The sequence below is a fragment of the Arctopsyche grandis genome, chromosome 7 (genome assembly GCF_051622035.1).
Source record: "Arctopsyche grandis isolate Sample6627 chromosome 7, ASM5162203v2, whole genome shotgun sequence".
NCBI lineage: Eukaryota > Metazoa > Arthropoda > Insecta > Trichoptera > Hydropsychidae > Arctopsyche > Arctopsyche grandis.
The window spans coordinates 12,835,730-12,857,355 of record NC_135361.1 but is presented as its reverse complement, the minus strand read 5'-3'; the positions used below and the strand labels follow the sequence as shown (position 1 = coordinate 12,857,355).

The window sequence follows — 21,626 nt, the reverse complement described above, 5'->3', positions numbered from 1 at the left end:
TTGAAAGTTTCACATAAATTATGTTAGTAAAAATACATTCTAAAATGACATAAATATATTAAGTCTGATTTTGTCGTTAATGTTTCAACATGTGTATGTATGTAAACATTTTTGGTATGTTTGATCTTTGCAAAAGAACAAATTATATTAAGTTTCACGCAATAAGATGAATGTATAAATTATTATATATACAAAATAAGAAATACTAATTTTATATTAATTTTCTATCTAATTCGATGGTTTTGCATTTTGGCATCAAATTTTGCACTGTACAGTTGAGTCGTCCTCGGTGTGACGTTTTCAAACGTACGCTTTTCGTTAGCGGTGTCGCTTGATTTTTGAGCTGCGTTTTCAGACGACCTGCTCTGTGCGTAGTATCCGGTCATTTCCGGCGAGCTGAAGTAATTTGGCGACAGCGTATGATCCGTGTCGGAGTTTCGTTCCTCGACTATCGACGGTTGCGTCGAGGAGAAGAAGGGATCTGGTGCTGTACCCGCATAGTAGCTATGCGATATGGATTTGCTTAGTGTAATCTCGTCGGCTGGCTCTGAATCTTGAGTCGGCATTACCCTAATGACGTTTTTGACCTGGCTTTGAGCTACGTTGGTTCCATCTTCGATGTAACTTTCAACCAAGTTTCGCTTGTTTGCGGTGAATGCATCATTGACGTTCTGAGGACTGAATGCCATGTTGCTGCTTTTATAATTGCCGTATTGGGTTATATCAACCGGTGATAGATTGAATGGATTGCTTTGAGATTTTGTCGAGGGTGCGTATGATGCTTCAAATGCATCCGAGTTGAATTCTCTCACTTTGTAATTTTCTATTCCTTTATTTGCATACTTACCCACTACCACTGAAGATGATTGCGGTTTGGGTTTATATTGGATTTTACCTCTTGTTTGTGTTTGTGATTTTGTATTTTTTTGGATTTCTTGTGGAATTCCAGGTGATTGTTTTCTCTTTGGCCGCTTGGCTAACATAACACTGTCGTCTTTTTGTCTCAATGGCACTTTGATGGGTCTTTTAACAGAATAAGATGCCGAATTATCATTGTAATTATCATATCCTGAGTATGAATCAAAGCTAGGATATTTATTCTTCTTTTTACCGGACTGAAGAGGCGCCCCGAAATAGTCAGATGGAGGTACGCCTATATCGGGATAGCTCGGTCTATGACTTTCGTAACTTGAATATGAATCACTTGACGATGGACTGTACGATTGGCTCGGAATTACTTCAAAGTCACTGCTTGAACCTTGGGAACCGTACCCGTCATAGTTATTGTAATTTTCGCTAGAATGTTTAACGTTGCCGAATAGTTTATGTGAGTCGTAGCTGGAGCTACTGTCATAGCTTGGTTGTTGTCCGTACTCTTGGCTAAAGTCTTCAGAAGAATCGGCACTGTAGCTTGAATGGAAGTTGTTATTATCGTCGTTTATTAATGCTTCAAATGGAGATTTGGGCAATGGAGCATATGTCTTTTTGGGTGCTCCGTAGCTTCCTATGGGTTCTGGAGCTCCGTAAGAGCTCATAGGAGGGGAGCCGTAGCTTGAAGATAATGGAGCTTCGTAACTGGTTATGGGTGGTTCTCCGAAACTGCCAGAATAACTATCGAATTGCCCTCCGAAACTATGTCCTCCATAAGACATGGAAGGTTCACCGTAAGTCATGGAGGGTTCTCCATAAGTAGTAGGTGGTTCGTAGACAGGCGCTGCGTACATTGGCTTCGGAGGTCCGTACATATGTTTCGGTGGTCCGTATTTTGGTTTGGGTGGTCCGTATTTCGGTTTAGGTGGTCCGTATTTCGGTTTCGGTGGTCCGTAGATCGGTTTCGGTGGTCCGTATTTCGGTTTAGGCGGACCGTAGGATGGTTTCGGCGGTCCATATTTCGGTTTCGGCGGTCCGTATTTCGGTTTTGGAGGTCCGTATTTTGATTTCGGCGGTCCGTATATTGGCTTGGGTCTTCTTTTAGGACGAGAGGAATGTATGTAGATGGGAGGTTCTCGTTTTTGTCTCGAGTGTTGATGCTGGGCTACGTCTCTGACGTCAGTGCTTGTTCCGACATTCGCCACGAGGGTGACTAGGACCTGTAATCATCAAGAAATGACGGATTATTGAATGTTTTCGTGTGAAAATGTGCGTGATGTGAAAGTTATCGATAGAAACTTTTATTTTAATAGTGTTTCTTCTTCGGAAAAGTCGTGCAATCAAGCGAATTGTTAAGCACGTGAATTCGAGTCGATGTAATACTTCTTTGCGTTTGAATCTCGCGGCGTTCGATGCGTTAACCCTCTTGTTAACGCATCCGTTAAGAAGAAAGTTTCTCGCTTAACGCCGATAGCGTCTTATACTTTGTTAATGATCCGATATCGCCGTTCGAGATGAGCCGCCGATCTTTACGATTCGATCTTTAATGGCGGTTAATTAAAAAAAAAATAGTGAAAACGAAACGTTTCAATCGAAAGCAATGAAACTCACACACATATGCACATGTGTATAACGAAACGTAAAATTTTTACTTGTCAGTGAAAGAAGAAGAGTCACATGGTGCGTTCAGTCATTTCGCTTTAACATTTATATAATTCGATAATAATTTTGGCGCCATGTGTTCTGCTATAGATTTTTATTTTATTATTTTTATAAACGTCTAATATTTTTTTTACTTTCTCCATACTTATACATATGCATTTACGTTTGTATGGAAAATTTTAAGTGGGATGAAATTTTGCTAGTCATCGTGAAAAAATAGCGGGTGGATACTCTATTAAAATAATGTTAATGACATTGATGTCTAAAAAAGATCTGTCTAAAATTTCTGCGAATTTAAATTATGAAAACTATTTCTTATGTCGTTTGGTATGAAGGAATTTACACAATGAATTATTGTCACTGAATTGTGTTTGCCTTAATTATGTTGTTGTACAAAATGATTCACGAAGTTACAGACATCAGAAAATTACTTATTGAGAGAAAAACTTGTACCAGTAAAATCTGTATTGGAAACTTGTAATAAATGTAATATTTATCGGCTTATGATATGTATGTATTTATCGGCTTATGATATGTATGTATTTAATATGGAGGTAGCGTTTGAAATTTAATCGCATAACTTTTCTTCTGTGTGTAACGTTTTCACGACATGTGACTTTTACGACGCAATCATTATTATTACGGTGAAGGTATTTAGATTAAGAAATTATGAAAATGTGCAACAAATATTGGAAACATGCATATTAAATTTATGTATATTTTGATTTCTGTTCGTATTTTTAAATACCTGTAATTAGAGCAAGTACCAAATACATACGTATTTACACCCATATACATATGAAAATGATAATTTTACGAGATTTATTCTATTCGTTCAGATTCACTATACATATTTACATTGTTGTTGATTTCGTATTTTAAATACATACATACACAGGACCGCCGAGAGGAATCCCGGGCCCTGGAAAAATAATTGCATACCCTATGACAAACCAAAAAAAATCTAATAAATATATTTTTAATACGCGAAAAATCTATCAGAACTATTAAAAAAATACCTATATGTTAAATTTTATTATTTTAAATAATCAAATAAGAAAGTTTGATATAGCAAGTACGATTTTACACGGACACAAAGAATTGCAGATCGAAAAATAATAAGTATTTAGCATTAAAGAAATTATATGTATTTTTATGTAGAATAATATAAAATATCAATATCGATCAGTCGAACGTTCCAACACATAAATATAAATGTACATACATTGGTGATTCTCTTAGTTTAATTCATTATAAGTACAATATTCAATTCATTATAAGTACATATAAGTACCTCTGGAATATTATCAAATGTGGATTATCTTTAAAACCTATTTAGACACAGCGTATTGTACTGGTAAAACTATTGCATACCAGCAGATAGGTCGTGGATTCAAGTACCAGTAAAATTCCCCTTCTGGTGAGGTCTTTGAATATTAAAAAAAAAAACAAAAAACAGATTGACCGTCTCCTATTAGTATTTTCCAATTTTTATTGTTGTGACGGATCCAATAATGATACCCTACACCCTCAGTTTTTCGAAAATTCGAGCTATTAGAATCTCGAATATGTTGAATCTCATGCTACCTACATAATGTATTTCTCGCAAATTTGCTTTGTATCAAAAACTTTGTTAATTGTCCATAGATGTCTCTATTTGTATTATATTATTCTGTTGTGTTTGAAAAATTGTTAATACTTATGTACAAAAATTAATCTAACAAGAAATAAAAAACGATTCCAATTTATCTACAGTCACTAGAAAAAGAGGAAATTTGATTGAACCACTGGTTCAGACTCTTTTTGAACTTAGAAGTTCTTTCCTAAACAGTAGCAGAATCTCATTCTTTGGAGGACTATTTTCATATACACCTGCATTTTGTTGTTTATAATAGTGCTCGTTTTTTGATCTATACAAAAAAATAAAGCAGATGCAGTGCCCATCTAGATCTCACTTCTATTTTTTGATTGCGATTAAACAAAACATTGCGTTTCCAGATCGTTCGTTACATATTATCTTCATGTTTTAGTCTCATTTGTGTCTATCTATTATATTTCACTCATTGTAAGGCATATATGATTTCTTGTGCTATGTATTAATGCTATAATACGTTATTTATTATGAGCTTCACGTACATTGAGTTTGAAAGTAAGAAAGCGTTATCGAATCATACATCAAAAACAAATCTGTACCATACTACCGTTATTTCGTTCGAGTGAATGCATTCAGTTTGAGATAATACCTATGTACATACATACGTAGAATGAAATTAAATTGAGCTTCAACAGGTGATTTTTGGCCTAATATTAATTAACAACCAATACTTTTAAGGGTTCGGTGAATATTGGTCACAAAGCGCTCGCCCAAAAGTCACTAAAATCTCTATAACGGAACATCTGGCAGCCGAAAAGTCCACCATACTAACGATAACTATCATACTAACGAGAACTCGAGTGCCAAATATCCCGTATTCGCGATTTTCATGGCCAAAATTGTCTTTTTGGGCAATCGTGATGTGACTTATAAGTTATAACACTGTTCGACAAATGACGATTTTTTTTTTTGGTTCAAAGACGAGATATGACTTTTCTTATAGATCTATGCCCAGTGAATACGAATTTGGTAATAAAAAATGATTGATTGGCTCGAGATTCGGAGATATATGTGTTTTTTAAATCGCGATATTTTTCTATACCTTGGTGTTGTTCGGTCGATGTCTAAAAATCTGTCAATTTTTTGTTCAAAATGAATATTTTGGCATCTATAGTCGGGTATTTTATCTTTCATTTGTAGTAATTTTCAACTTTCAAATCTCTCTAAGTAGTCCAGTTCAAATCAAAAGTCAAAAGTACGTATTTTTACTTGGGATTTTTTCCCACTGTTAAGAGGGCTGGACAGCAGCGCCTTGTCCATACAACCGTACTATACTTCTCCCTTCCTCAATTATGGCACTAGAGAAATTATTTTTAATATGCTATGGATATTCACCATTGGGGTGCATCTATCGTTTTATTTTTTTGTATAATTATTTTTTATAGGAGCTAGGAGCCGCCAAACATCTATAAAATCGCCTCTTATTTACACCCACGAAACGAGTCCAGCGTGCTTATTTAACGGTCGATTTTAAAAAAGATACGCCAATAGATGCACAGAAAGTACCTTTCTCATACCGATGATGATTTTTTTTTTAAAATTGGTCCAGCTTTGGAGGAGAAAATAGGAGAATACGAAACCTCGATTTTGTCAATTTAAAATACGTTTTATCTGGTCGAAGCGCAACTGTCGCATTCACTCAATATATATATTGATATAATTTGTCGCATTCACTCAATATATACATACACTCAATATATATATCGAAGAAAGGAACGGTAACAAAATTAAGTTTTCGGCTGTACAGCCCTCTTAACACTATTTTATATTGAAACATGTTTATTGGGATAGTGTTCTGGCCACACTATTTTTTGTTTTCGTCATATCTCGTCTCTGAACCATTTTTCGTGTCGAACAGTGTAATCCAATTACCGCTTTAAAGTTATTATTTTGGTACAGAGTCAGTCATTTTTGAGGTAACTCTACATACACTTGACAGTGCATCTGACGAATCTAAATAACAATAGTCGAGAGCGAAAACTGTCATAATAATATTATTTACGTGCATTAGGACCGTTCATTTTATTTACGTAAAAAATTGAACTAATTCGAGCACGTGATCTTAACGATTATTTATTATTGCCGATTGGAGCGTGAGATAGTACCGTTAGTATGCGACGTAAACAAAGTGTTTCAGTGATGGCTAGTGTCCATCGAGGTGCTGGAATGCTAAGAATTTGCACTTTTTTCTTTCGATATTTATGATTAACTATGAGAAACGTCCATTAATTTCGTATTTCTAATTACTGTAACGCGAAAAAGAAATGGAAATTGCGCTCGATATTTACTCTGCCCCTGTGTGTGTACTTTCACTTGATCTGTGTATGCACAATTTGCGAATAATGCATGTGCGTTCATCTTTGCATTTTTTCTCATTTTAATTTTCGCACGAAAATTGACGTATAGGCTTTGCACGGTTGGCGAAATTATCGCGCACACACAAGTTTCGATTTCTTGTTGGCAATTTCGTATCAACCGGTTTCCTTTGGGTCAGTTTTCTTATTTTTCGTTTGCATAGATCGGATTCGAGTAGGTATGCACATTGTGAGCTTTGTACCTACATACATATATGTACATATATACATATGTATATTTACTCAGTGGGTCAAATAGTTGCAATTATTGTTATGATCCGCGTTGAATTTTTAATATTTTCCTTATTCGCAGAAATACGGGGTCAAAAAAATGTGCCGGATTTTTGTAACGTACAATTTTGGTGTTATGTTAATTGATCATTATTTATGTAATTTTATACATATATTGGCGTGTATGAAATATTTTACATACTATTTGAATAATTCATTTTAACTCGTTATGCATATAATTGAGTAATATTACAAGCGTTTTTACATATTTTTTTTTTGATTAAATTTTGAATTGATTAAGCGTTGACACTAATTTACATTCAGCTCAATTAATTTCACGAATCGGATAATTACTTTTATGAGACTTAACCTATTGGACTACTTAGGTAACTTTCAATTAAACTGGAAGGTTGAGTACTGCGTTATGACCGTTACCGTTATTAATATTAATAATAATATTCAATTTTTTGCGCAAATATACTTAGTATGAATAATATTAATCGTGAAAATTTAAATATTTTTCGCATTATTGTGTGTCACTTCATTTATAAAATTGACGTTTTCGAATTAAATTGTAATACATACATACATAGATCGTTAATCATGAAAATTACATATTTTTATTATCGATTTTGAATATTGCTATTTTTCAAATTTATTCAGCTTATTTAATGATAAATGAATAATAACCGTTTCTGAATATTGTAATGTTAATTTTGAAATTTTTAGGTGTTATCCTACTTGTAATATTTATTATCAAAATTATTACTTATTTTCCACGTACTACACAATTTAGGACATCGTTCGTATAATTTTTATATTGCAATTAATCAACATTATAATATATTAAATGGCAATTTTTATTTTGAAATATCAAAAGATTAAAATTGATGTTTTAAAAAATAATACTTTTTGTAGTAAATATTTTGATTAGTTAATTTAATTTAATTCTACTCTAACATGGCGTCTGTTGATATTTTTAAATTTATAGTTTTGAAAAGATAATATAATCGTTGCGTATACTACTTTAAAATACTATGTAAAATAGGTATTAATTTCATTTATTCTTGGCTTACGAACGTATTGTGGACAATAATAATAATTGGTAAGTTGTAAATTTTGGTAGAAAAGGCCCATTTCGGGGCCCCCGAGATTCGGGGGGTTTCATGTATGGTAAACCGTCGTTGTATGTATGTAAGTACAGAATGTACATATATGTACATAATGTAGAAAATTCAAATTTTAGATTTATTAAAATATTCAATTTTTGCAAAAAAAAATCCATCTCATGGTATAAATATATTCTACATTGAGTCAAAAGTCCTTAAAATTATTTTTGATATATACATTGTTTTGATTATAATGAAAATTATTATTTATATTGATACTAGAATAATAAAAGGATGTAATCATTTAAAAGACTTATGTATGTATGTAATAAGTAGTGAATATATTAAAAGCTTACCACTATGCTATATAAGGCCAAAGCTTTCACGTTCATTTTGTCACAAAAACAAGTCACACTAAAAAAAGACGCAGAACAACAACATACAATCCTGGTGTGCACGTCTTATCGTCTCAACTGTTCACTGAAGCACTGAGGAATCCAGTTTCCAAACGATTTGCATCCGCGGATCGTTTCTTCCTCTCGTACTACCACATCCGGACGGAGCTTTCTCTCGTTCGACGGATCTTATTTAGTGGGAGACGAATTCGGAACGAGCACTCGTTAACACCTTTCGATCGACAAATTAACAATGACCGGGCAAATTCGGACTACGAACTGGTCGACGTGCGTATGTATGTATGTATGTATGCGCGTATGAGGAGAGACGAAACGTCACTGATCCGCCGGCTGAAGAAGACGTTGGGTTTTATACCCGGCGAAATCATCGGAGAGCTTTGACGGAAAAAAGACGTTCACACGGTGAAGCTTCGCAGTGCGGAATCTGATGCGGTTTCAGATCGATCCGATATGATAATTTTTACTTTTTGTATTTTTGCGGAAGAGATGTGGCGTTTGTTTAAACTGAGGTTTTCATTTAAACTGATCGAGTAGTACGAGATAGGTTTTCAGGCAGTGATGTAGTCGGGCCGGGTCGCCGCCCCGGCACTTTGATTGATATAAACATTGTTTTTCGAGTAAAATTCAAAAATATTTTGACTAAAATTTCACATAAAATTTTGTATTCCAAATATTGTGAGCAGACTCTCGTTCTATGTAACACTCGATGACCACAATCAAATAGTAATCTGAGCACATTCAAAACTTAAAGGACGTTTAATGAAATTTATTGGCTTTTCATCTAAAACCATCCAAAACTTCGAAAAAAAAACATTATTTGAACTATTGACCATACGCACTTGAGGATAGATAAAATTAGGGAACTCGGCTTAAATGAATAGTCATCTCTAAATTCACATGTTAAAATTTGATATTTTTTTGACATATTTTTTATTTATTTTATTCTAAACAGACCATTGTGGCATAACAGGAATTCCTAAAGCGCCACAATGGTCAAAAAATATAACACAAAAAAAACAAAATAACAATTAAACATAAATTAATACATAACGAAAATAATATACTCATCAATTATGCATAAAAAAAATACATTTGAACATAAACATAAATACATCCATACATAAACATAAAAAATAGCATTTAATAATAACAGATAAAGTAAAAATATAAATAAAAAAAATATAGCATGAGGAATGTATTGTATGTACCTACAGCCAGTTTCAATAAATATGTAAGAAACAACTACAAATACAAAACATCCCTGTAAGGCCCACATGGAAGAGAGTTAATCAAAATTTCACTCATAAATCACAATCAATCATGAAAACAATGATGAGCGCAGACTACCAGATAAATGGGTTAGAGTAATTTCCGACAATTTACGCTCACTAAGGTAGAAAATATCACATTCAGTCTCGGCAGCAACGATTTCATTAAGAAGTCGAATAGCTCTTGGAATAGGAGCCATTCGAAAAAGAACTGTGCGGGCAGGAGGTACATCCAGCAAATGATATGTATATACATATATGTATGTATGTACATGGTTTTAGCATTGCTAAAAGCAAATGTTGCTGTTGACACACAAACACGGGTTTTGCAAAATTAAAGATATTGAAGAGGATGCATTATGGAAGTTTTTATAAAATATAAAAAAATGCATCATAATTTCAACAAATAAGAATATTTGTTAATTATTATTTGATTTCTTTTATAAATATTTGGACTACCAATATTAGGATACAACTTTTTTTTTTACAGAAGAAAAAAGCGAGGGGGGGGTCGTAAAAATTAAACACCGACCTGGTTCTTTTTTATTTAGCACTACGCCACTGTTTTCAGGTAAATGTGTCTTTGGATTCTGGGTTAGATTTGTTAAGCCCCATAACTCGACTTGCTATATAGTTACAAAGTGGAAAGGTTATAATGGTATGTACATGCTTAGCTTTCGACTAGAAGGTTTATATAGGATTTTCGAAAGTAATATACATATGTACACATTACGCCGGTGGAATGTGTCTGGTTTCAATTCAATGTTCATTTTATAGTTACATAGATATACACTCCCCCCTCCCCCCACCCCGCAAGGTGAAGAGCATTAGGGTGAAATTACACAGCGGTGAATGGGATACACTGTTATCGATCACTGTCAAGGAAAGGATGAAATTTTACCGAAAATGGTCCAAAGGGTCGTTTTGGTATAGAGCACTGTCGAGTAAGGATAAATACTACCATACAATTTCAACGACATAGGTCGAAAGTGTCGTATTGAAAGGACGCGTGCCATGAATGTCACATTTTTTCTTTATGTTTAAAACTATCTAAAAAAAACCCACGTGCCATATTCACCGTTGGGTGATTTCGCCCTTACTAGCATCACACGTGAATTAGGGCGAAAACACGGTATGTGGGACGTTGCTATTTTTTTTTAATGCTTTTAAACATGCGAAAAAACGCAGCACCCCTAAGCATTCAGTGTGTTTTCGCCCTTAAGATATTTTTAAAAGGCTGGATCAAAAGTTTTTGCATTACTTTCTCTCACTCATCTTCTGTAGGATGCAATAAAAAAATTTCGCCTTTGTCTATAGATACATTGATAAGAGGTATTCTTGTAAATTTTGAGTGGAAATGGCATTTATTTTTGGGATAATATTTTTGACACGACTGTAAAATAAATTACACGACATATGTCAAAACGACATTTAATGTCAAATTAACATCTCTAAAATAACTCGCACGACCTCACTCTCCTCATGGTCCACACATCGTAATATCCATCCAAACACATCGTAATATCTTAACAACCAACACTTATCTATTTAAGGTTAGGTTAGGTTAGGATAAGAGTTCGGTATTTATTTTTGTTACTGGCAACACATTTGACGTTTGATTTGCCGGGCGAACTCGGATTGGGTCGTGCCAGCTATTTTAGAGAGAGGCACTCTTTTTATTTGCAGGGCGAAATGTTTTAGAGATGGTTATTTGCATATTATGTCGCGATTAATACCTAATTTGTCTGGAAATAGGGCTTATTTTGTCGGACCGATAAATGGCCACCTTTTTTTTCTATACTTATGTATATGTAAATAAAAAAAATCGAAAAACACATCAATTATTCATCACCAATTTCATTTTACCAATTATTAAAAATAAAAAAAATTAATTCGTATGTAATATTTTTAAACGAGCCGAGATAAAGTGTGTGTGGTATGCATGGGAGAGACCGGATGCGTGTTGTTATGGTCACTTGTTGGAGAGCAAGCCCGAAGCATGTACAATAAATACATAGTTCTGACTTAATCTGCGTTTCACTTGGAATCCTTCACATCCGGATCCTATATACATATTAGGTACAAATAATGGGTCATACTCAAAAGTAGAGTCTGAACTTTGATACGGTATTTTGAAGTGTATGTCATCGCGATGATTTTGTTTGGAGTCAATGAATGGTTGGAGGATGGATGTATGTATGTATGTTTGTACATTAATTAGACGGCGGAATGTTACAAATATGTATAATAAGACTGACACAATTAATGCAGGTATTATTAAAGCTTGTCGACAATAGCCTGCAGCCCTCACCCAAAGGGACACGTGTAATGTATGTATGTAATATTTATATACATATGTATTACACAGCACTTTGACAATACCAGGCAGGACAAAAGTAAATATGTACCTACATATGTATATTATATTTTATATCCAATAAAATTTTAAACTTATACATATGTACATAATTAGACATCGGAGTCAGGGCTTACGAAATAAAATTTTTTTTTTCTAATTTTGAAAATTAAACTGTTTTAAAACCTAGATTTATATATTTTACCATGATTTCATTACTGGATTGTCCAAAGCGATACATGGTCAAAGTTGTTTCTGATTGGTTGGATTGGTCAAAGACGTTTTTGATTGGTCGGTCGTTAAGTAATATTGAAATTTTTTCGATTTAAATAAATTTAATAAAAATCAAATGAAGACTTTTTTCATAGTTCGACGGTATTCTCACTACTAGACTGACCATTTCAAGTTACTTTTATTGTATTCGTGCTAAAACGGAAGAGATCTTCAAAAGTGGAATCGAGCGACGCCGGGTAGCACCACTAGTATTATTATAAATTTGAAATTAAATTCAAATAATGGTGATAAATTAAGGTAATTGGCCAATTTGATAGGAACCGTTTCTACAATGAAATCAGACAAATTGGCAAACCCTGATAGGAAACGATCGACATCACTTGATCAACAACACTGGATCAGAACTCGAACTCGTGACCCCTCAGTTGTTAGCATTATACGCTAACCACTGTCCTGTTACATATGTTGCTGGTTAAATTAAGTAGTCCTGGAAACCGAATAAAACCAAAAATAACTTCAGTTTTTAATTTTGTTTTGCGCGACATTGTCGTGCGCGGCTTTGTCGGGTCACCTATGGTCACATTGTCGTGTGCGGCTTTTTCGGGTCACATATGTACATATGTATGTACGTACGTAAGTGGGACACAGCGCCTTTTTGCAAATTTTTATGTCTAATTTCATAGTATGTTTTATGTCTAGTTTTATCTCTAATATAATACTTAAATTTTGAATTAAATATATGTACATATATAAATATTATATTTTTACGGTTAAATTCTAAAACTGCGTCAGTAAAAGTTATCTATTATTTGATTTTTACAAGTCTTTCATTACTCATAAGGTTTGTTTACAATAAGTAATAGATTCATTATAATAGTTACGGTTCATTTATCATTTTACAATATTTTTCCTTGTTGTTGGTATTTATAATATTTATATTGTTTTAATGTTAGGGTATAAGGCACAATCTGAGAAATGTTCTAAAAATCTGTTATATTAGGAATTTTTCGTTCATCGTGGATTATGGATAAGCTATGTATAATATATTATATCTAATTGCAATATGCTGTTAATTTATGTAGTTCTGAAATCTGAATTTATTTGAATTTTTGAGAAATCTGAATTTATTTATTTGAGATTTTCATTTGAATCGAATCGAGTATTTGGAATAAACAATTCATAATTTACAATTCTGCATAGTGTCCTAAATGCTCACATTTATTTTTGACATATTTAGGTCAATACGCGTACATTTTAGTGATTGCTTAGAAATTTCAGACATTTTCTATTTTAGAAGCGTGTTGTAGATTTTTCCGTATTTTAACAAAGTTTCAATTAACCAACCGTCTGTCAAACTGCATGAAAAACAAACTGATAGAATTTAATTAATCATTTTTTATTTTAATTAAAAGTAATAGACGTAGCTTTGATTGTCGACAAATTGTCAGGAAAAGCTCTCGGATATAAATTTCACACTTTCTCCGTCTATGTACATACAATTACACATTGACTGTAAGTGTAGCATTGTATCACTGATGATAGGTTGCTAACGTAATTCTTAAGCAAAAGCCAGGTACTTGTCAGCTGTGTGTTTACAATGAGGCATCTTACTCAATTAAACCGTTATGAAACATCAATACGATCTAAACACACTTAAAAAATATAATTTCAGGAAATATACAGATTTTACAAAGTTGAACGAGGAAACGGGAAGTGTCGAATCCGGAAAAGTTTAGTATTTGACACGTCATTGTCCACATCACTGTTAACGAACCAGATTCCCTTTCGTGCATCAGATGCATTTCATCAATTAATATTCGTCACGATACGAGAATCCATCGATAAAGCGTTGAAGCATGTGTATAAAATTGCCTATATTTTTTTTGTGCACAAAAATGGAAAGTGTGCACTTTTCCAGCAGCAGCATCATCATCTTCGCATATATGAACATATACGTACGTACATATGTAGACGTTTGTGAACAAAATTTCATATTGAGAATGCATTTGTTGGAGCTTTTATTTTTTTGCATCGAGACTAGAAACCGGTGTTAATTTCGTGAGAACGTTTCGTCTTCATATTATAATATGTATATTTATGTCTCACACCCTATGTCTTGTTCGAATTTCACATGCAAAAGATTCACTTGTACAATGTCGGTGTTTAATTGGTATTGTTTTACAGCAAGCCGTTGGTTGTTGCGTGTCTGTATCTATTAAAAATGTATTATAATAAAACAAAGTCATAATAATATACGTACGTCTTTTTTATGGCTTAAAACATAAAAATAACAGTTTCAATTCAGTCGAAAGGAAAGCGTATCGCATCATTCATACAGTCATTAATGTTTCCTTGAAGTTTTTTCTTTTTTTTTTTGTGTATAAATATTAATCTTATGTTTTGATTATTAATTTTTAGTTAACACTTTCGCTTCGCACGCAATAATAATAACGTACTCACGTTTGTACATTATGTTTGTTGTAAATGCTGATCGTTTAGATGGATGCACTTTGGCAGTGAAATTAAATGTTGATTGATCGCTATTATCTCTTTTTTTGTGTTGTTGTACACTCGTCTTAGAAAATAGTGAGCAATTTATATTTTCTTGCTATATTCGATTGAAAAATATCGTAAAATAAAAAATATTTATATATGTATGTAGAGGCACTTTCAATTTTAATGCAGTATTTTCATTGTCTTTTCTGTTTTTCAATTTGAAATTAGCGAGCATTGTTGCGAACACAATATGACATTTCTTCATGTTCGTTATTATTTTATGTATTATTTTTGCCGTCGCGTGGAACTCGTAATAATTGGTTCGCAGACGATGTTTTATTTTATGCCATCAATCATTCGGTTGAGTACTTTATTATTTAAATTGAAATCTTGGGCTTTAGATGATCTATATAATTATTAATTAAATGATTGACGTCTCACTATGAGTGTGAAATCCTTCAGAATTCATACTTTCTTAAGTCTTTGTTGTTTATAGCAGGCAAAACTTCCATTATATTATATTCATGTAAATCAGACTCAATTTTCTAAATTGTAGCAACAGAAGAAACATTCGAACTCTTCAGAAGTGTCAGAGCATTTTCGAAAACTTCTTCAGGTTAATTTCATATCTCAATCTTATTATACGATTTATCGATCGTAGACTCGTAGCTACAAGCTAGCTATGTATGTAATAGTAGGTAGTAGGACATCTTTTATCAACATTTCATGTATCAATTTTTTCCCAGAATGATTTCAAAATTGAATTTGACAAAAAAATTCTTCGAAATTCCTTTTTTTTTAACCAAAACTAGGCCATTTATATCTTGATTTGGCACAGTAAAATCTCTATATATGTAGGGTGACCGCACGTCCCGTTTTGGCCGGGACAGTCCCGTTTTTTTCGTGCTTTGCGTTCGTCCCGTCGTTTTCAAAAACCTATTTGATTTGTCCCATTTTATCCATGTTTTTCCAAATCAATTTGTTTCCCAAAAACAAATATTATTCTATAAATATAAATTTACCTACAATATATACATAAATATTCATTCTGAAGTAACATTGAAATATTTCGTTACATGATTCATTTTACATGCTTCTGAAAAAAAATCACTTTGTGCTATTATTTTCATTATAATTATTTTTAAATAATTGTAAAATACAGTATTATATTATATTTATTTTTTATCTTGTTTAATTTTCTTCTTTCTTCTTAATGTACATATGTACGTTGTGGTAAAAGCTATATTTCTTAACAAAAAAAATTGAGGAAATCGACATTTTCAGTTGCACATAATTTTTGCAATTAAAATTTGTAGCCATTTTATTTTTTAATTTTACACGTTTCATAAAAAAACTGGCGCGTGAATATCAAATATTATACTAATTTTTTTATCTTGTTTCTATTTTCGAAACTTTGACCACTATGGTCTTTAAGCGGTTGTTTTATTGCTAATGTCGAAACTCCGTTATTCACCAAAATTCGCAATATATGTATGTATATAAATTTCGCGTCATGACATACGGTAAAAATGAATAGATAGCATTTGAAATCGAGCAGGCCACTTAAAATATAATAAAAGAATACAATACCCAATAGTTGCAAGAACAAACTGAACTTTCGCTATATAATAAACAAACCGCACTGACTACCACTGATGCTACCAATCATTGCATTGTGCAGATTGGCGTTAACGATTTGGTACACAACATTCGCCCAAAGTTTTCGCCGTTCAAACATAACGACAATGCTGACTGTAAATATTTACAATTTTTCCTCCAATGACGTACAAATAAAAAAACACACACATACACACGAGAGAGACTACAGCCACATGTGCTTTTACCGTTAATGACTTTCACCACGAAATTACCGGGTGTATCCCGGGCATGATAGTCGTGATACCACCGACATTTTGACACGGATAAATCGTCGGGATTTGTCGACACTCAAATGTGACCCAAACGTGCACCGAATTTCCAATTACCATTTGATGATTTTCCGATTGAAAAGTTCAATGCCCATTTAGGCTCAGTGATGTGTCGGTTCGGTTTAAACTGCCACTTTCTTCAAAATCATCGGTCACGGACGAATTAATGAAGCGATGCTTAGTCAAAGGGCGCTCTATACAACAAAGTGTAGTTTAATTACCAACAAGGTTGAAGATTTATTTGATTTTCACAGTTTTAATCTTCATTTTTTTAATGATAAGTACACGCATGGAAATATTTACACATTAAAACCTGGCGTACATACAAGACTAGTTTTTTTACCAATATTGGGACAGATTTGTATTTATGCAAGTTCAAAAGTCGGATGATTGATGAAAAAATATTTTTAAAATCGTTAAAAACACAGGATGAATGGCTGTTCTAGTTCTCATCCCATTTCATTGAAAATTACAAGGTCAAGTTAGACACATTTTTGGTATCCAATTTTATACGACATAATTACGTAAAGGTTCTACTGCCACTCTAGTTCATTAAACCTCAGTGCATCTAATGCCTGCCGTCTTTATTATATCAATGTTTCTTTCGAAACAATATCCTTCTATTGCGAAAATCCGTAAGATTTAAATGCAAATGACTTTACCGCAAATCTGCGCGCATTATGCAATGCGTTCGGTTCGCTATGTATTCGTATCGTAGCTTTTCTCGACTTAATGACTTTCGACTTAGGAACGCGTGACAGATTAATATTTATTTATTATTATTTATATCTGCAGTGTCTTTGTGTTCCATCGTCTTGCAGCTGCGTAATTAATTTCCTGCTTTTTACATGCATTTGCCATCGTTCCGTATCGGACGTATTGTTTCGATTTTCATTTCAAACTTTTATGTGCATATCTTATTTTGCCACTTGGGTCATTTTCCGGAAAACTTACACCACTTTCGATGCAAGACGCGCTCAATACGCTTCTCTAGTGAAAATTGACAGTGTAAACGTTTGATTTATCGTATGTGTAGGTACTTATTTTCGACTTACTTTTTATTAGTGTTTAAATAAGATTTAAATAGAGCTCAACGTGGCCGTCATCATCATCATCATGCCCTACGTCCGATTTTCTCTTTTTGATTCGTCTCGTACTCGTTCTAGTTACAACTGATTATTTAACGTACGTATGTATGTATGTACATACATATGTAAAATTTGTCATAGTTTCATGGTGATTATACTGTTAGGAATTTATTCATTCGGTTTGTCGACTTTAATTTTTAATTAATGATTTATGTTCTTGTATGCGATTTAAATTTTTTGCAAAATCATTAATTATTAATCGAGGTTTTTTTATTTATTATTTTGTAATTATTTCTTAGCACCGATATGCAATCCGACGGTAAAACAGTGGGCTATAAAAGTAATGAAAAAGCAAAATGAGTGTCACGACACTTCGTGGTTCTCGTTTCCTCGCGGATTCTACATTGACGTTCTCGTTTGTAATTCTTCACTCCAAATAATTATTTAACATGTTATTATAATGCTTATACGTTTTCACCGTAAAGTTACATTAACCTCCAAGCCGTTGTCTCGACTGTTTCGTGAATGTCATTTAATGCGAGTGCGTTAACCCGTTCTATGGTCAAATTTTCAACCATCTGTCGCTCTTTCTAAACCAAAACTTTCAAAGGCACTCTTCGATTTTCTCTTACGTGTAATTGGTATCATTTTTCTACATACTTTTATTATTATTAGAAGTCTGCTTGTCGTAGCCGTGGAGTTTCAGATTGTCAAATTTGCACATTTGATTCACGAGAAGTTTATTCTGTCTATTCATTAATATGTAGTTCATTTTTTTCACCATTTACACAGTTTTTCGGTTTTGTAATGATCATATCTGTGATCGAAAGATTGTATTAATTCAAATAAGCCTTTTTACTTTATCTATGTACGTATCAACAATAAAGTTTTGTGATCATGCGAAAATTGTAACTCGAGATTTTGATTGATTCGAACTCAGATTCGATCACTGATCACATTTTCATGATCTACAAAAAAATGAGCGTGTCTGTGTATTTTAGGGATTTTTTGAACACCATTAGTCCTATCAAGCTGAAACTTAGTATCAGTCACTAAAATTTTTATCAATACGACGCAAATTTTTAAGTTGAACGGAAATGGTACCTCCTCTTTCAGGTATCCTCTTTTGTTTAAGTTTTGGAATTATCTCCCAAACCGCTAACCGAATCAGACTGAAAATTTTTCACATGTAATAGAAATTTATTACACATTTAATATATAATATTACAATTTTAATTAATTAAACATCTCTTTCTTTGTTTTTTCACATCTTTTTAATACGCAAAACAGAATTAACTTGATTGTTGAATATATTTTTTTATCTCATGAAGTGCAGTTGAAATTATTTTGTTTTAATATTTTAATTATTATTGTTTCAGGTGAGACCATTGAGCATAGCGTATGATCGAGAGACGAGTCGTCTAGTCGGAGAACCGCTTAACACATTCTGGGCCGAATGTTACGAGGCTTGTAAAGCGAGTGCCCAATCTCGCGTTCAAGAGCAGATGTATTCCAAAGAACTGTTTCAGGTATTGAAATATACTAAGCCCAGAAGAAATTCTCCGTATGTGTGTTAAACTTCTTCTTGATGTATGAATTGCATTGCAGAGGCATGTGATAACTGCGTTTCGAACTCGTCGATCTGAAGATGCTCAACGGTATGCTGGAGTATTGGGACAACAACGGGCGCGTACTGCTCGTGCTGCTACCTATTGGCGTGCTCGTCGTTCTTTCCTCATCGGACCCAGAGGTGCATGGACTCGAGGGTAAGTCGATGTAATTCAATGTTAACACAAAAAATTGCCAAATACTAATTTTTGACTGAAAAGGTTCAATCTTTAGTCGCGACTATCGATTCAAATGTCCAAAATTATTTAATCAAAAGCAACTTGTTATATATGTATGTACATAGAATGTGGTCTGAATTTTATATATTTAAACTCAGTAGACCGGAATTTCTTCAAATATTTTAGTTTTGTATTATACATATGTATGTATGTATATTATACAATTTGGCTAACTAATTTGAATATAGATTTCTGTTCGGCTCGATTTGTTACCAATTCGGCTGTGTTAGAATTTTGGTTTTTATCGGATTATGTATATTATTATTAATATATATGTAAACTAGAACTTGAGTGAAAAGTGAAACTTCTATTTTTAAAAAAATCGAATTTATTTATTTTGTACACGCGGTTGTAAGAATACATAATATACATACGATTGACACAATAAACATTATATTGTATTAATTTAAATATATTATATTTGCTATATAAAAATATATATATATATATATAAAAAGCTTGTCTGAGTTGCGTCATAAACAGGTCGTTGTCGTATAGTTTGGAATGATGATGCGTCGATGATGCGGTCGTCCTTATATTATATGTATAGTCTTCGGTTACATTTTCATATGAGTTTTTCCTGGCGCTACGGTATGGCACAAAAATCAGACGGGATACTGGTTGCCGGAAGAAGACTATGAAAATGCAGTGTTGTGGTGATTTATCCCAAGAAAGGATATCCGGCGTGGGCTACTGGCGCGTGAGCTACTCCTACGGGATATCCATACGGTCTGTATGCGGCTGGCAACACTGCCTTGGCAATGGCGGGTACTACGGCCTTAGCTACGGCTGGTTCTTTGTGGACTACGGCGTTGAATCCGTTGACGGGATCGGCGGTGTAGTCTACGGTACGTCTGGAACCGTCTGGTTCGATCAGGGTGTAAGATCCTTGGACTACGTCTCCACTGCGAGTCTCGTGCTGGGCTTTGGAGTCTCCAGTCAGACCGTCCTGTAATATGTAATGGATGTAATTTTAGCCATGGCGCACGAAGGAATATCAAGCCTGTGTATATATCCAATGAATGCAATGTGGTTTAAATTCTCACCTGTACGTCGTATGAGTAGCTGTACTGTGGGTTTGGATCGTAGGGTTCGGGTGCGACTACTTTAGCCACTTTGGCGATAGCTGGAGCTGCGTATCCAGCATATCCTCCATATCCTGCGTATCCGGGATATCCATAGGCCGCTCCATAGGGCAATCCTACGGCAGGTGCTCCAATGAGTCCCGAATGAGCGTAGTTCGTCAACGCAAGAAGGAATACGATCTGTAAAATAATAATAAAAAACGTAAATAGCATTTATTTGTAGTTTATAGAGACTTCAACGAACGGGGAAGACTAAAACCCTTAAATTGTATTGTATGAAGTGTTATTATTTTTCATGGTTGTATCCTTACTTTGGAAATCATGTTGCCTGTGCTGTCTCTGCTTCTTGTTCTTTTTGCTTGTCAGCTGTGTTCGATGTGTAGTGGTGATGTTGACAAGCTTTTATACTCGAGATTTTGCCCTCCACCCTGTCATGTTTCAGCGATACTGTGAGCATTGGTGCAGCTGATTGAGCGATTGACTCGTGTCCGACAAGTTTTTGGTTCGGTTTTATAAATTTATTGAACCAGTCTTATACAATTACTAGCTGTAAGTACTGGTTTAGGTTCTATATTATTTAATTCAGCAGCTGTACGCATGCATAACATTTTTTTTTGCTTCTATAGTTCCATCGTCGTAAATAAATTGTGGAAGCAAATTTTTTCGTGTGCTTAAAATTTAAATACTACCTTATTATTATTTTTGATAGTTAAATACTTGTATCAAGTGGTAAAATAGCGTTAATATTTATATACAAAGTATACCTTCAGGCTGTTATGATTTTTCGTTGCGTATACCTACGTATGTCCCATTTCTATCCAATGTTATTTTAAATGTCAGATAATTTATTTGATAATGCATTCGGTAACCGGTGCATTTGTCGTATGAGTTTTCAAAGGACTGTCAAACTTTTGTTATATATTTTTTTAAATATATTAAATTGTCTGTATAATCGTATTGACTGGTATTGCCCGCATGGGTGAAGGTCTGATAATAAAAGGAAAAACTCATTTTCAGGAAAGTTTGTA

General features: G+C 33.6%; 2 protein-coding genes across 2 annotated transcripts in view; one reads left to right on the top strand and one right to left on the bottom strand.

Annotated features, from left to right (window-relative positions):
• LOC143914307 (neurobeachin-like protein 1) overlaps window positions 1-21,626 on the top strand; it is a 54,736-nt gene that overhangs the window by 10,882 nt on the left and 22,228 nt on the right. Inside the window, exons 27-28 of the mRNA XM_077434483.1 lie at window positions 19,046-19,195; window positions 19,275-19,432. Of these exons, the coding sequence (XP_077290609.1) occupies window positions 19,046-19,195; window positions 19,275-19,432 (308 nt within the window). The remainder of the gene's footprint in view (window positions 1-19,045; window positions 19,196-19,274; window positions 19,433-21,626) is intronic.
• On the bottom strand, window positions 225-8,621 carry LOC143914703 (uncharacterized). Its single transcript, XM_077435003.1, has 2 exons — window positions 8,237-8,621; window positions 225-2,090 (listed from the first exon to the last, which is right to left on the bottom strand). Exons 1-2 carry the CDS (start codon window positions 8,270-8,272, stop codon window positions 225-227), a joined length of 1,902 nt encoding a protein of 633 aa, XP_077291129.1. The 5' UTR covers window positions 8,273-8,621.

What these genes read in the sequence shown, in the direction of transcription:
- LOC143914703 (XM_077435003.1), bottom strand. Translation starts at nt 8,272, where the DNA reads ATGAACGTGAAAGCTTTGGCCTTATATAGCATAGTG. An exon ending in TGGCCTTATATAGCATAGTG is followed by an intron (nt 2,091 to 8,236) that starts GTAAGCTTTTAA and finishes TGATGATTACAG; the next exon opens with GTCCTAGTCACCCTCGTGGC.